This window comes from Rana temporaria, chromosome 10 (genome assembly GCF_905171775.1).
Source record: "Rana temporaria chromosome 10, aRanTem1.1, whole genome shotgun sequence".
Classification (NCBI taxonomy): Eukaryota; Metazoa; Chordata; class Amphibia; order Anura; family Ranidae; genus Rana; species Rana temporaria.
This window is the reverse complement of record NC_053498.1, coordinates 151,012,861-151,028,418: the sequence shown is the minus strand read 5'-3', so window position 1 is coordinate 151,028,418 and position 15,558 is coordinate 151,012,861. Positions and strand designations below refer to the sequence as shown.

The 15,558-nt window shown below is 44.4% G+C and overlaps 1 protein-coding gene across 4 annotated transcripts in view; it reads left to right on the top strand.

Annotated features, from left to right (window-relative positions):
- Positions 1 to 3,335: 3,335 nt before the first annotated feature.
- AJAP1 (adherens junctions associated protein 1) overlaps positions 3,336 to 15,558 on the top strand; it is a 272,105-nt gene continuing 259,882 nt past the window's right edge. For 2 of the 4 annotated variants that reach the window (XM_040326552.1, XM_040326550.1), the window contains exon 1: positions 3,337 to 4,420. In XM_040326552.1, coding sequence (XP_040182486.1) covers positions 4,392 to 4,420 — 29 coding nt within the window. In that variant the 5' untranslated portion in view covers positions 3,337 to 4,391. Of the gene's footprint in view, positions 4,421 to 15,558 lie in introns of all 4 variants that reach the window. The other 2 variants (XM_040326551.1, XM_040326553.1) reach the window with 2 other exon arrangements.

Genomic DNA, 15,558 nt, shown 5'->3' with positions numbered 1-15,558 from the left:
TGGGCCTGGATGGCATCCCCCTTTTTTTATTTATTTTTCATCAACTCCCAAAGCCCCCCCCCCCCCGACCTCTAAGGTGCCCGGTGGTCCCCAGGGCCCCCGGATGACATCCCCTTCTTTTTTTTTTATTGATCGTCAGCCCCCAAAGCCCCCAACTTCTAAGGGGCCTGGATGGCATCCCCTTTATTTTATTTATTTATATATTTTTCATCAGCTCACAAAGCCCCCCACGACCTCTAAGGGGCCCCGTGGTTTTTTATTTTATTTATTTATTTTTCATCAGCTCCCAAAGCCCCCCCCCCCCGACCTCTAAAGGGCACGGTGGTCCCCAGGCCCCCAGAGGGCATCCCCCTTTTTTTTATATATTTTTTTTAATTGATTGTCAACACCCAAAGCCCCCCTGACCTCTAAGGAGCCCGGATGGCATCCCCCTTTATTTTATTTTTTATTTTTATTTTTTCGTCAGCCCCCAAAGCCCCCCCCCCCCTGACCTCTAAGGGCCCCAGTGGTCTCCAGGGCCCGGAGGGCATCCCCCTTTTTTTATATATATTTTTTTAAATTGATCGTCAACACCCAAAGCCCCCCTGACCTCTAAGGGGCCCGGATGGCATCCTCCTTTATTTTTATTTATTTATTTATTTTTCGTCAGCCCCCAAAGCCCCCTGACTTCTAAGGGGCCTGGATGGCATCCCCTTTTTTTAATTTAATTTATTTATTTATTTATTTTTCATCAGCTCCCAAAGCCCACCCCCAACCTCTAAGGGGCCCGTTGGTCCCCAGGCCCCCTGGTCCCCAGGCCCCCGGAGGGCATCGCCCTTTTTTACATTTTTTTTTTTTAAATTGATCGTCAACACCCAAAGCCCCCCTCAACCTCTAAGGGCCCCGTATGGCATCCCCCTTTTTTTTTTTAATTGTTCAACACCCAAAGCCCCCCCCCCTTTTTTTTTTTTGTCAGCCCCCAAAGCCCCCGACCTCTAAGGGGCCTGGATGGCATCCCCTTTTTTAATTTTATTTATTTATGATACTCCCCCCGCTTCTTAATTAGTGGCGGCAGCACCCCCCCCCCAGTTCTCTGCTCCAGGGGGCCCATACCTGAAGCTGTGTAAGGGGCCCAAAAATTTCTGATGGCGGCCCTGGAAGTGGCTCCCAAAAAAATGTATGTCCTTTTTTCCCCCCACAAAACTTCCCCTTTATTTTATTTAATTTATTTTTCCTCAGCTCCCAAAGCCCCCCCCCCCCCCCCAACCTCTAAGGGGCTCTGTGGTCCCCAGGGCCCCAGATGGCATCCCCCTTTTTTTTATTATTATTTTTTAAAAAAATGATCGTCAAAACCCAAAGCCCCCCCTGACCTCTAAGGGGCCCGGATGGCATCATTATGATCGCAATTCGTAAATTCGAAAAAAATTAGTAAATTTGTCAATTCGAAAATCCCAAAATAAGAACGAAAATCCAAAAATTCAAAAGAACGAAAATCCAATAATTCAAAATGCTGTAACTACCTAATAATAACTAACTATTAAATTATAGATACAGCTCAACCTCAGATTATGAGGATAATTCCGTTCCAAGAGAATGCTCTTAATCCAAAGCGAGTTTTTCCAATTGAAGTCAATGGAAACGAAAATAATTTGTTTCGCATTGACTTCAATGTGCTGCAATACCGAATCCGGCCATAGGTGGGGGGGGGGGCGCCAGAGAGCACCGAAAACGTCCGAAAAGGCCCAAGGACACTTCGGCTTGTTTCCTGCGCCCCCGTAACTTCAGGCCAAATGAGGTACAGCTGGCCAATGTTCGGCTTTCCTCGGCTCCTGCGCCCCCGTACCTCAGGCCAAATGAGGTACTGCAGGCCAATGATATCCCCCCAGCATTCTGACCCCTCTACACCCCAGATATCCCCCTAGCACTCTGACCCCTCTACACCCCAGATATCCCCCCAGCACTCTGACCTCTCTACACCCCAGATATCCCCCTGAACTCTGACCCCTCTACACCCCAGATATCTCCCCAGCACTCTGACCCCTCTACACCCCAGATATCCCCCTAGCACTCTGACTCCTCTACACCCCAGATATCCCCCTAGCACTCTGACCCCTCTACACCCCAGATATCCCCCCAGTGCTCTGACTCCTCTACACCCCAGATATCCCCCCAGCACTCTGACCCCACCACACCCCAGATATCCCCCCAGCACTCTGACCTCTCTACACCCCAGATATCCCCCCAGCACTCTGACCTCTCTACACCCCAGATATCCCCCCAGCACTCTGACCCCTCTACACCCCAGATATCCCCCCTGAACTCTGACCCCTCTACACCCCAGATATCCCCCCAGCACTCTGACCTCTCTACACCCCAGATATCCCCCTAGCACTCTGACTCCTCTACACCCCAGATATCCCCCCAGCACTCTGACCCCTCTACACCCCAGATATCCCCCCAGCACTCTGACCTCTCTACACCCCAGATATCCCCCCAGCACTCTGACCCCTCTACACCCCAGATATCCCCCCAGCACTCTGATCCCTCTACACCCCAGATATCCCCCCAGCACTCTGACCCCTCTACACCTCAGATATCCCCCCAGCACTCTGACCCCTCTACACCACAGATATCCCCCCAGCATTCTGACCCCTCTACACCCCAGATATCCCCCCAGCACTCTGACCCCTCTACACCCCAGATATCCCCCCAGCACTCTGACCCCTCTACACCCCAGATATCCCCCCAGCACTCTGACCCCTCTACACCCTGCTTTGGGGAAAGTGCTATGGCCCCTGGGCAGTGCCCAGGTGTGCCCTCTCATTAAGACAACTCTGTGCCCACCTATGGTCTGCATGCAGATCACGGAAGTTGCCTTTTCCAAAAAAAAAAGCTGCCCATGACCACAGGACACACCCCAGCGCTTGCCTGAATGAGCCCCCAATTTTACCTCCCCCGTCACTCCCAACGCCTTCTGGAAAAATTGTGAAATGTGCCAAAATCTCCTGAATTTTTCAAACATTTTGGAAGAAAAAAACTCCCTGGGGCTTCTCCTTGCACCTAAATTTAGACAACTAGTAAAGCACATCCCCTTTAAATGCTGCCCACAGCCATGCCTTCCTCTACATCCCGCGCGCACATCTGTCCGCAGCGACGTTTAAAGGCAGCTGTGCTTCTTTTTTTTTTTTTGCTGTGCAGAGGATGGGGTGGGGGTGGGGCCTGGTGTGATGTGCTCAGGACAACCAGCCAAGGTGGCTGAATCTGGGACTTTAGTCACTGCTTGGGGATTGGCCAGCCCCCCCCCCACCCCCCCAAAAGTCAGGGAGGAGACAGAGGGTCAGGGTTGTTGGGTAGACCCAGGAACTCAAAGAGGGAGACATCAGATCTAGGAAGGTCATCATCATCACCACTACAGCTGGGTGGTCAGGAGGACCAGCAGACTTTTTTTTTATTTTTTTATTTTATTTTTTAGGGACAACATGTAAGAATTTGCAACACCCAGCGCTGGCAGTCAAGGGGTTAAATCTTCCACCAATCCCACCCAGCAATGCCCAGCAAGCTTGGAATGATTTATTGATCACCAGTCCTGGGCTGAAAAACTCTTTTTATTATTATTATTATTATTTTTTATTATTATTATGTTGATTAAGGCTGGAATTTTCCTCACTTACCTCCATAGAACTAGGAGCAGCGCCCCCCACTGGCAGTGAGTGCAGTGACAGTGCATCCCACTCTCTGTCGTTGGCAGCAGCACTGTGTGAAGCTTCCACCCTTCATTGCTCTTCTCCTCTGCAGCCTTATAAAAATATATATATATATAAAATAGAGAAGATATGAGGCTCCTGTGATCCAGAGAGGGGGAAAAAGATCTGGACTGAGGATCGTCCTTGTCTGCATCTCCAACTTGTCTGCTCCCCCCCTTGTGATCTGATCCTCCTCTCTGCTGTCCTTTTACATGCAGTTTCCAGGGATCTGTCTGCCTGCGAAGAGAAGAGGAGCATCTGAGGAGCCAAAAGCTCTACAAGACCTGATGAGGCTTCCTCACCCCTGGCTGTCCCTGCTGCCCACCACCACCACCACCACCAGCCACCATCATCACCCACTTGTGCCAGCTTTGCCCATCTTCTCCCAATAAACCTATCTATGCAGGAATGTCTATTGTGCACGCAGATGCCACTTCTCTCTATCCAAACAGCTAAAGAAAGCAGAAGCCTGCAGACCTCCAAAAAAGGAATATCTTTGCTTTGCCTCTCTACTGTCGTCGTCGTTGTCCCCCCCCCCCCCTTTTTTTTCCCTTGTATATATTTTTATTTTTTATTATTTTTTTGTGCCCATTTTTTATCCTGTTACTGAGTTTCGGAGCTGCACAGATGGCTAAGTGCATGAAGATTTGATCCATTTCGAACGTGACCATGTGGATTAAGCAGCTTTTAGGAATAAGGTAAGGAGAACCTTGACACCCCAGCCCCCCCTCTTTAAAAAATATATATATATATATAAAATATTGTATTTGCGGCTTAATTTTCTGCAATGCTTGCTGTGCTGGGGGACTAGTTGTTTCCTAGCAATCTGTAATATTTGCAAAAAAATAATTTGCTTGACTTATTTATTTATTTTATTGCTGCCTAGGAGACATTTATGGATTATTAACCTCTTCATTGCCAAGAGAATGTTGTTGCTTGCCACCCCCCCCCCCCACTGGCATCAGAGTGGGTGCACACTGGACGTGCCCTGGCTATTAATTACTAAATAAATAAAAAATAATACAAATAATAATAAAAGTCTGAGCAGCATTTTTTTTATTATTTATTTTATTTTTATTTATTTTATTTATGTTGTTGCTTCCCCCCCCCCCCTACACACACACACACTGGCACCAGAGTGGGTGCAAACTGGACGTGCCCTGGCTATTAATTACTAATAATAATAAAACAAATAAAAAATGCTGCTCAGACTTTAGTCTGAGCAGCATTTTTTATTTTTATTGTTTTATTATTATTTTTTTTAGTATTATTATGAGGAGGATAGACTTTGTATCTCAAGTTGTCATGACCTCTCTGGCGTAGTCTGAGCAGCATTTTTATTATTATTTATTTTGTTTTATTTATTTATTTTATTTATGTTTTTTGCTTTGCCCCCCCCCCCCCCCCACACACACACACACACTGGCACCAGAGTGGGTGCAAACTGGACATGCCCTGGCTATTAACTAACTACTACTACTAATAATAAAAAAAAAAATACAAAATGCTGCTCAGACTTTAGTCTGAGCAGCATTTTTTATTATTTTTTTATTATTATTTTTTTTTAGTAATTAATAGGAGGAGGACAGACTTTGTATCTCAAGTTGTCATGACCTCTCTGGCTTAGATACAAGTTGCCAAGAATGTAAAGTGGATTAGTAATGCTGTGATTGCCGGCTACCCCCCCCCCTTTTTTTTTTTTGTGTGTGCTACGTAATAATTCTATGGACTAAAATATTTTTTTTATTATTTATTATTTATTTATTTTATTTATGTCGTTGCTTTGCCCCCCCCCCCCCCACACACACTGGCACCAGAGTGGGTGCAAACTGGACGTGCCCTGGATATTAATTACTAATAATAACAGTAATAATAATACAAATAATAATAAAAAATGCTGCTCAGACTGAGCAGCATTTTTTATTATTATTATTATTATTATTTTTTATTAGTAATTAATAGGGGGAGGAAAGACTTTGTCATGACCTCTCTGGCTTAGACACCAGTTGCCAAGAATGTAAAGTGTATTAGTAATGCTGTGATTGCCTGCTACCCCCCCCCCCCCCCCCCCATTTTTGTTGTGCTATGTAATAATTCTATGGACTTGTTCTTTATTTTTCCCAAGGTCAGAAGTAACATTAGGAGTTTTATTTATTGTTTTATTTTAACAGCAGGTACCTGTGGCTCACACTTAAAAGTGGATAGAGCTGTAGCAATAGGTCAGCAAAGTCAAAATCCTGTGTTATAATATCTCATCATACAATTGCTCATGGCAAAGGGTATGCATCGTTCTGTTCCAACACAAGCTTTTTGCATTTGCAGCTGCTGTAGGTACTAATGGCTCAGGGAGGAGTCATCTCAGTTAAAAAAAATATTATTTTTTATTTTTTTTTATTTTTTTAGGTTTCAGGTTTTTAGGTTTCATTGCCAGAGAACTGTCTTCCTCCTCACAGTGGTGCAATTGCTTTTCTCTTATCCTTGAAGTTTGGGGGAATATTGTACTGTATGCATGACACACTATAAAAGGAGAAAAAAGAAACAAACTTGCTATAAATATTGAGTCTCTCTCTCTCTCTCTCTCTCTCTCTCTCTCTCTCTCTCTCTCTCCTCCTGTTCTTCTCTCTCTCTCTCTCTCTCTCCTTCTCTCTCTCTCTCTCTCTCTCTCTCTCTCTCTCTCTCTCTATCTCCTTCTCTCTCTCTCCTCCTGTTCTTCTCTCTCTCTCTCTCTCTCTCTCTCTCTCTCTCTCTCCTTCTCTCTCTCTCTCTCTCTCTCTCTCTCTATCTCCTTCTCTCTCTCTCTCTCTCTCTCTCTCTCTCTCTCTCTCTCTCCTCCTGTTCTTCTCTCTCTCTCTCTCTCTCTCTCTCTCTCTCCTTCTCTCTCTCTCTCTCTCTCTCTCTCTCTCTCTATCTCCTTCTCTCTCTCTCTCTCTCTCTCTCCTCCTGTTCTTCTCTCTCTCTCTCTCTCTCTCTCTCTCTCTCTCTCTCTCTCTCTCTATATATATATATATATATATATATATATATATATATATATATATATATATCTATCTCTATCTCTATCTGAAAATGTTAGCACAGAGATGGAGAAGAATGATTTTGTTGCTGATGATGTTTTTAATGAGATACAATGTTTGGAAATGATAAAAAAAAAAGTTAAAACAAACGTGTGGTTCCTCCGTTTCGCCGCTGGGGGGCGGTAGACTCCAAAGGTTGGAGGAACCCCAAGTCACTGTTCACAAAATATATAGGTTTTGCTTTTGTGATGCACTTTTTTTTTTCTTTTTTCCTTGGTGGGCTTTTGTATATGTTAATATTATGAAGCAGCTTCTGTTGTGTGTCACTGAATAGGGAAACAAATGAGGTTTCTGGCAAATCTAAATAGCTTTTTTTTTCTTTTTTTGTGCAAGGCTTGGATATATTGCAATGGAAAGAGTTGATCAATGCACTGGAGTAGATTATAGATTTGGTATACATTGTTATAGAGGCAAGTAAAAGAGAGAGAGAAAAAATAAAAAAAAACTCAATATGGGGGGGGGGGGGTCTATTTAATGCCAATACATGCTTATTTGCATATAATCTAAAATTGCAAAAAAAAATCTATATCATTTTTTTATTTTATTTATTTTTTACCTTTATTTTATTGCAATTTATGGATTAAAAAGTACAAAAAACAGGGCAGTCAGTCATAAAAAAAAAGTTGACTAGTACACATTATCTATTGCATAGATATTATTATTATTATTATTATTATTATTATTATTTTTTTTTTTTTTTTTTTTACCAGTTTATTCTATTAATTACCATTTATGGATTCGGATTTTTTTTTTTTTTAGAGAGAATTGTTGGTCACAAATAAGTTGACTAGCACACCTCATCTATTGCATATTCATGGTATTCAGACATTGCTCACAACTGTTTCTATTATTATTATTATTATTATTATTATTATTATTATTATTAAATTAAAAACTGTGATATTTAAAAAAATATATATATATAATTTTTTGCCATTGTTTTAATTAATGGATAAAAAAAATCTTTTGAGAATTGTTGGTCACAAATAAGTTGACTAGCACACCTTATCTATTGCATATTCATGGTATTCTGAAATTGCTCACAACTGTTTCTATTATTATTATTATTATTATTATTATTATTATTATTATTCTTAGTATTATTATTATATTAAGAACTGTGATATTTAAAATATATATATATAATTTTTTGCAATTGTTTCAATTTATGGATACAAAAAAATCTTTTGAGAATAGTTGGTCACAAATAAGTTGACTAGCATATTCATGGTATTCTGACATTGCTCAGAACTGTTTTTATTATTATTATTATTATTATTATTATTATTATTATTATTATTATTATTATTTTATTAAGAACTGTGATATATATATTTTTTTTTTTTTTGCAATTGTTTCAATTTATGGATCAAAAAAAAACTTTTGGGGATTGTTGGTCACACATAAGTTGACTAGCACACCTTATCTATTGCATATTCACATATATTCATGGTATTCTGACATTGCTCGTTTTTATTATTATGTGTTAGTTTTGTTTTTTTCAATGATTCCAATTTATGTATAGAAAAAACTTTAGAGAACGATCGGTCATATATAAGTTAATTAGCATGCATTATCTATTGCATAGTCACATATATTCTAAAAATACTAAGAACTGTGATTTTTTTATTTATTTATTTATTTTTTAATAGTTTCAATTTATGGATAAAAAAAAAAAACTTTAGAGAATGGTTGGTCACACATAAGTTGACTAGCACACTCTATCTCTATTGCATATTCACATATATTCAGATTTTATTTTTTCTGCAATAATTCCAATATAGGGCTAAAAAAAAAAAACTTCAGAGAATGTTTTTTTAGTGATGAAAAAATAAAAAAATAAATAAAATAAAAACTTTAGAGAATGGTTGGTTATAAATAGCACTTACGCCGACGTATAACAAGTTACGCGGACGTAAGTGCAAATGTGCGCCGTCGTATCTGTGCGCCGACGTATAACAAGTTACGCGGACGTAAGTGCAAATGTGCGCCGTCGTATCTGTGCGCCGACCTTTAACAAGTTACGCGGGCGTAAGTGTAAATGTGCGCCGTCGTATCTGTGCGCCGACGTATAACAAGTTACGCGGACGTAAGTGCCAATGTGCGCCGTCGTATCTGTGCGCCAGACCCAGAAACTAATATGCGCCTAAAAACAGGCTACACCCCCGCCGACGTATCCTGCTTACGCCGGCGTAGGGTGGGCGCACATTTAGGCTGGACGCATGGTGCCGCTCCCATTGATCAGCCATTCAAACATGCAAATGAGGGAATTACGGCGATTCACAAACGTGCGTGTGCCCGGCGCAGGCTACGCGAGATGCGCGTAAGTTGTACGTCCGGCGTAAAGTTATTCCCCATAAAGGAGGTGCAACCCGGCAACAGACATGCTCAGGTCTGCACCAGGGAACACAAGCCCGCGTATTGTGCGTTGGACGTGTGTCTGGCTGGGCGTACGTTATGTTCACGGCGTACGCAGTGATCCGGCGTAGCTTAGGCAGTTGTGCCGGTGTGGTTGTAAGCAGGCCCATGGGGGGGTGCTGTCGTCACAGAGCATGCGCAGTTCGTAATACGTACCTGTCTGGCGCTCGGCCCATCATTTGCATGGGGTCACGCCTCATTTGCATGGGTTCACGCCCACTTCCACCTACGCCGACGTACGCCTTCAAAACCCACGCCACGCTGGCGCAGCGTTGGGAGCACTGGCTTGCTGAATGCAGTGCTTGCCTCTCTGCGCTGCGTTGGCGTAGCGTAAATTTTTTGCCCTACGGCGGCGTAATGTGCGCCCTGCTCTCTGTGAATCTGGGCCATTGTCTATTTCATATTCACAAATATTCTGAAATTGTTTTTTTGTTTTTTAGTATTTTTTTTCTGCAATAATTCCAATATTGGGATAAAAAAAAAACTTTAGAGAATGTTTTTTTAGGGATAAAAAAATAAAATAAAAACTTTAGAGGAAGTTTGGTCATGAATAGGTTGACTAGCACACATTGGGGTAGATTCAAAAAGCAATTGCGTCTGCGTAACCATAGTTATGCAGCGCAATTGCTTACTTGCGCCGGCGTAACGACTTCTCCTGATTCAGAAAGCTCGTTACGCCGACTGCAGCCTAAGATATGCGTGGCATAAGGCTCTTATGCCCTCATATCTTAGGCTGCATTCTTACGCAGGCCGCTAGGTGGCGTTCCCGTAGTGGTCAGCTTAGAGTATTGTGTTTAGCGTAAGGCTGCTCCTGCTAATAGCAGGCGCAGCCAATGCTAAGGATACCCGTCGTTCCCGCGTCGCGAGGTTTAAATTTTACGTAGTTTGCGTAAGTGAATCGTGAATGGCGCTGGACGCCATTCACGTTTACTTTGAAGCAAATGATGTCCTGCACGCGCTCTATGCTTGGCGCGGGAACGTGCCTAATTTAAATGATTCCCGCCCCCTACGGGATCATTTACATTAGGCGCCCTTACGCCGGGCATTTTTGAGGAGCGCCCACGCAAATTACGTGGCTACTGCTTCATGAATGAAACGTAGCGCAAATAATTTGCGTAGGCGCAGGATAAAAAGGGTACACTGCGCCTCCGTAAGGAGCGCGCAGCTGTACCTGAATCTACCCCATTGTCTATTTCATATTCACATATATTCTGAAATACTATTTTTTTTCTGCAATAATTTCAATACAGGTCTAAAAACAACAAAAAAAAACCTCCTCTTTAGAGATTGGTTGGTTGCTGGCGCGCCTACGTTGGGTTTCCAGGACAGAGACCTGCAGAATGTTCCTTACAGACCTGATTGATTGAGATCATTTATCATATCGGGATGACTTTTCAAGGACGCGCTTTTATTATTGGCAATGTGCGGTAACCCATAGCAACCGATCAAAGTCAGCTTCTGATGTGGCCCCCGGCCAGAAGAGAACTGCTGACAGCTGAGATCTGATTGGTTAGCGTGGTTCACGGCGCGCTCCTGCTCTCTGCCCTGTGTTATTAAATAATCCCCCGATGCGTTTCGTACCGAAGTATAATTTATGGCTCTGGCGCGGCTTTTGTTAACAGCGGCGACGCCGGCTGAACAGAGGACGGCGCCTTGATGGAGATGCCTATTATTTCTCTGCCCTGCTAATAGAAACCTGTCACCAAGCAAAAACACCTGTGTGATTAGGCTCCGGTAGAAACAAGCAAGGAAACTTTACTCACTGGGAGGGGAGATGCACTAAAACTGGATGCAGATCTGCATAGTAACCAATCAGCTTGCAGCTTTTATTGTCAAAGCTTAATAGAAGAAGCTGATTGGCTCCCATGCACAGCTGCACCAGATCCCGCCCTCTCCAGTTTTAATAAATCCCCCCCCAACGAGGGGCGTCCATCAGAGCCTAAGCACACAGGTGTTCTGCCGAGTGACAGATCCTCATCAATCAGCTTCATTCAAATGTTCCTCTTGGCCACGCCTTGATTTTATCTTTGTGTGATCAATATTCTGATATTTATTGATAGCGAGAATTAGAATATTACAATGTTATTTGTTTCCCGCCGGCCTTGGTGATAGTTGTTGTTTCTCGGTATCAGTTCATAACTATGGAGGCGGAGCTGAGCAGACAAGGAGACCCAGAGCTGCCAATCAAATGTCTGATCCTTCCAAATTGCTGAATGGTGAAATCTGATTGGCTGTTATGGGTAACTTTATATCATTGCTCTCATAAGTCAGGTGAATGCTGGGGGGGGGGGGGCATACTATACAGATACAGAGATGGAGGGAGGAAAAGAGGGAATGAGAGAGATGGAGGGAGGGAGAGAGGGACTGAGAGAGGAAGAGAGGGAATGAGAGAGACGGAGGGAGGAAGAGAGGGAATGAGAGAGATGGAGGGAGGAAGAGAGGGAATGAGAGAGATGGAGGGAGGAAGAGAGAGATGGAGAGAGGAAGAGAGAGAATGAGAGAGATGGAGGGAGGAAGAGAGAGATGGAGAGAGGAAGAGAGAGAATGAGAGAGAGAGAGATGGAGGGAGGAAGAGAATGACTGAGAGAGATGGAGATGGAGGGAGGAAGAGAATGACTGAGAGAGATGGAGGGAGGAAGAGAGGGAATGAGGGAGATGGAGGGAGGAAGAGAGAGATGGAGGGAGGAAGAGAGGGAATGAGAGAGAGAGAGATGGAGGGAGGAAGAGAATGACTGAGAGAGATGGAGGGAGGAAGAGAGGGAATGAGAGAGAGAGAGATGGAGGGAGGAAGAGAATGACTGAGAGAGATGGAGGGAGGAAGAGAGGGAATGAGGGAGATGGAGGGAGGAAGAGAGAGATGGAGGGAGGAAGAGAGGGAATGAGAGAGATGGAGGGAGGAAGAGAGGGAATGAGAGAAAGAGATGGAGGGAGGAAGAGAGGGAATGAGAGAGATGGAGGGAGGAAGAGAGGGAATGAGAGAGGGAACGAGAGAGAGATGGAGAGAGGAAGAGAGATAATGAGAGAGAGAGATTGACGGAGGAAGAGAGGGAATGAGAGAGAGATGGAGGGAGGAAGAGAGAGAGAGAGATGGAGAGAGGAAGAGAGAGAATTAGAGAGAGAGAGATGGACGGAGGAAGAGAGGGAATGAGAGAGAGATGGAGGGAGGAAGAGAGGGAATGAAAGAGAGATGGAGGGAGGAAGAGAGAGAATGAGAGAGGAAGAGAGGGAATGAGAGAGATGGAAGGAGGAAGAGAGGGAATGAGAGAGGAAGAGAGTGAATGAGAGAGATGGAGGGAGGAAGATAGGGAATGAGAGAGATGGAGGGAGGAAGATAGGGAATGAGAGAGATGGAGGGAGGAAGAGAGGGAATGAGAGAGGAAGAGAGGGAATGAGAGAGGAAGAGAGGGAATGAGAGAGATGAAAGGAAGAAGAGGGTGGATGAGAGAGGAATGGAAAGAGGGGAAGAGAGGGGCGGAGGGAGGAGGAGAGAGATGAGAGATATGGAGGAAAGATAAAAGAGATGGAGAGAAGAAGCTAGGAATGGAAGAAGAAGGAAGAGAGGGAATGAGAGACTGACGGAGGAGGAAAGAGGTGAGAGAGAGATGGTGGGAGAAGAGAGAGATGGTGGGGCGAGAGAGAGAATGAAGGGGGGATGAGGGAGGGGAGAGAGAATGGGGGGGGGGTGGAGGGAAGAGGAGGAGAGAGATGGGGGGAGAAAGAGAGAGAATAAGGGGGGAGAGAGAGATGGAGGGGAGAGAAAGAGATATAGGGGGGAAGAGGGAATGGGAGAGAGATGGAAGGAGGACGTTATTGAGAGAGAAAGAAACATGGAATTATCGATATTTGAATTGGGAGGGAGGGAGAGAGACATGAAGGGATGAGAAAGGGGTAGAAAGGGAGATGGAGAAGAGAGCAGGGAAGAGATGAAGGGAGGGAAGCAGAGCGGGGAAGATAATGGGAGAGAATGATGGGGGTGGAGTGGGATGGAGGGGGGGGAGAGAATGAGAGGGAGATTGAGGAAAGGAGATTTGAGAGAAATAGGGGGAGGAAGGGAGATGGAGAAACAAAACAGGAGACTAAGGGGGAGAGAGCAGGAGGAAGAGATTGAGGGATGTAGGAAGGGATGGAGGGATGGAGGAAGGGATGGAGGGATTAAGGAAGGGATGGAGGAAGGGATGGAGGGATTAAGGAAGGGATGGAGGGATGGAGGAAGGGATGGTGGGATGGAGGAAGGGATGGAGGAAGGGATGGAGGGATTAAGGAAGGGATGGAGGGATGGAGGAAGGGATGGAGGAAGGGATGGAGGGATTGAGGAAGGGATGGAGAGATGGAGGAAGGGATGGAGGGATGGAGGGATTAAGGAAGGGATGGAGGGATTGAGGAAGGGATGGAGGAAGGGATGAAGGGATTAAGGAAGGGATGGAGGGATGGAGGAAAGAATGGAGGGATTGAGGAAGGGATGGAGAGATGGAGGAAGGGATGGAGGGATTAAGGAAGGGATAGAGGGATGGAGGAAGGGATGGAGGGATTGAGGAAGGGATGGAGGGATTGAGGAAGGGATGGAGAGATGGAGGAAGGAATGGAGGGATTGAGGAAGGGATGGAGAGATGGAGGAAGGGATGGAGGGATGGAGGAAGGGATGGAGGGATGGAGGAAGAGATGGAGGGATGGAGATATGGAGGAAGGGATGGAGGGATGAAGGAAGGGATGGAGGGATGGAGGAAGGGATGGAGGGATGGAGGAAGGGATGGAGAGATGGAGGAAGGGATGGAGGGATGGAGGAAGGGATGGAGGGATGGAGGAAGAGATGGAGGGATGGAGATATGGAGGAAGGGATGGAGGGATGAAGGAAGGGATGGAGGGATGGAGGAAGGGATGGAGGGATGGAGGAAGGGATGGAGAGATGGAGGAAGAGATGGAGGGATGGAGAGATGGAGGAAGGGATGGAGGGATGAAGGAAGGGATGGAGGGATGGAGGAAGGGATGGAGGAAGAGATGGAGGGATGGAGAGATGGAGGAAGGGATGGAGGGATGGAGGAAGGGATGGAGGGATGGAGGAAGGGATGGAGGGATGAAGGAAGGGATGGAGGAAGGGATGGAGGGATGAAGGGATTGATGGAGGAAGGAGAGGAAAAAAGGTAGATGAAGGGAAGGAGAGAGAGTTGAGGGGAGATGAAGAGAGATTGGGAAGGTGAAATGAATGGGGGAGAATGAAAAGAAAAGAGTGAAATGAAGAGACATGAGGGAGATGAAGAGAGGGAGGGAATGGGGGAGAAAGAGAAATGGAGAAAGGTGGAGGAGGGAGAAGGGTAGAGAAGCAAAGAGTGAGAGATAAAGGGAGGGAGTAGGAAATACACAGAGATACAACTGTTGCCTATATCTGTTATAATGTATGTTAAACAGTTTAACACAGAAAAAAATCTATCTCTCTCTATCTATCTCTCTATCTATCTCTCTATCTCTCTATCTATCTATCTATCTATCTATCTATCTATCTATCTATCTATCTATCTATCTATCTATCTATCTATCTATCTATCTATCTCTCTCTCTCTATCTATCTATCTATCTATCTATCTATCTATCTATCTATCTATCTATCTATCTATCTATCTATCTATCTATCTATCTATCTATCTCTATCTATCTATCTATCTATCTCTCTATCTATCTATCTATCTATCTATCTGTCTATCTATCTATCTATCTCTGTCTGTCTATCTATTTATCTACAATCATCAATGCTGTAGTTATGTATAGATGTACAGTAAATCATGACAGCTTCTGCAGACAGACAGGAAATCTCACCAGTTTGTTATATTTTTTTGGCGGAAATTGATTCTCACGCGGGACCAGAACAAATATTTTCTATCTATCACAGGGGGAGGGGCTTCCTTAAAGGACCTGACTTAAAGTGTATGTAAACCCCAACAATGAACTTCTCTTATTTGATCGTTTTATTTTGTTAAACATCCAATCAAACGCATTTTCATATTTCTGATAGATAAGTTCAGAAAATACTCGCTGACTATGCATAGAATCCTTGTGAGCTCTTTGCTTGTATACAGGGAGGGATTACGGAGATGAGGAAGGGGGAGGGGGAGGAGATAAAGTTGGGTTATTGAGATGGGGAAGGGGGAGAAGATGAGGAGTAATTATAGAGATGAGGAACGAGATGAGGAGGGGAGAGATAAGGTTGGGTTATGGAGATGAGGAAGAGATGAGGAGTAATTATAGAGACGAGGAAGGGGGAGGAGATAAAGTAGGGTTATGGAGATGGGGAAGGGGGAGGAGATGAGGGAGGGGGAGGAGATGAGGAGGGGAGGAGATACAGTAGGGTTATG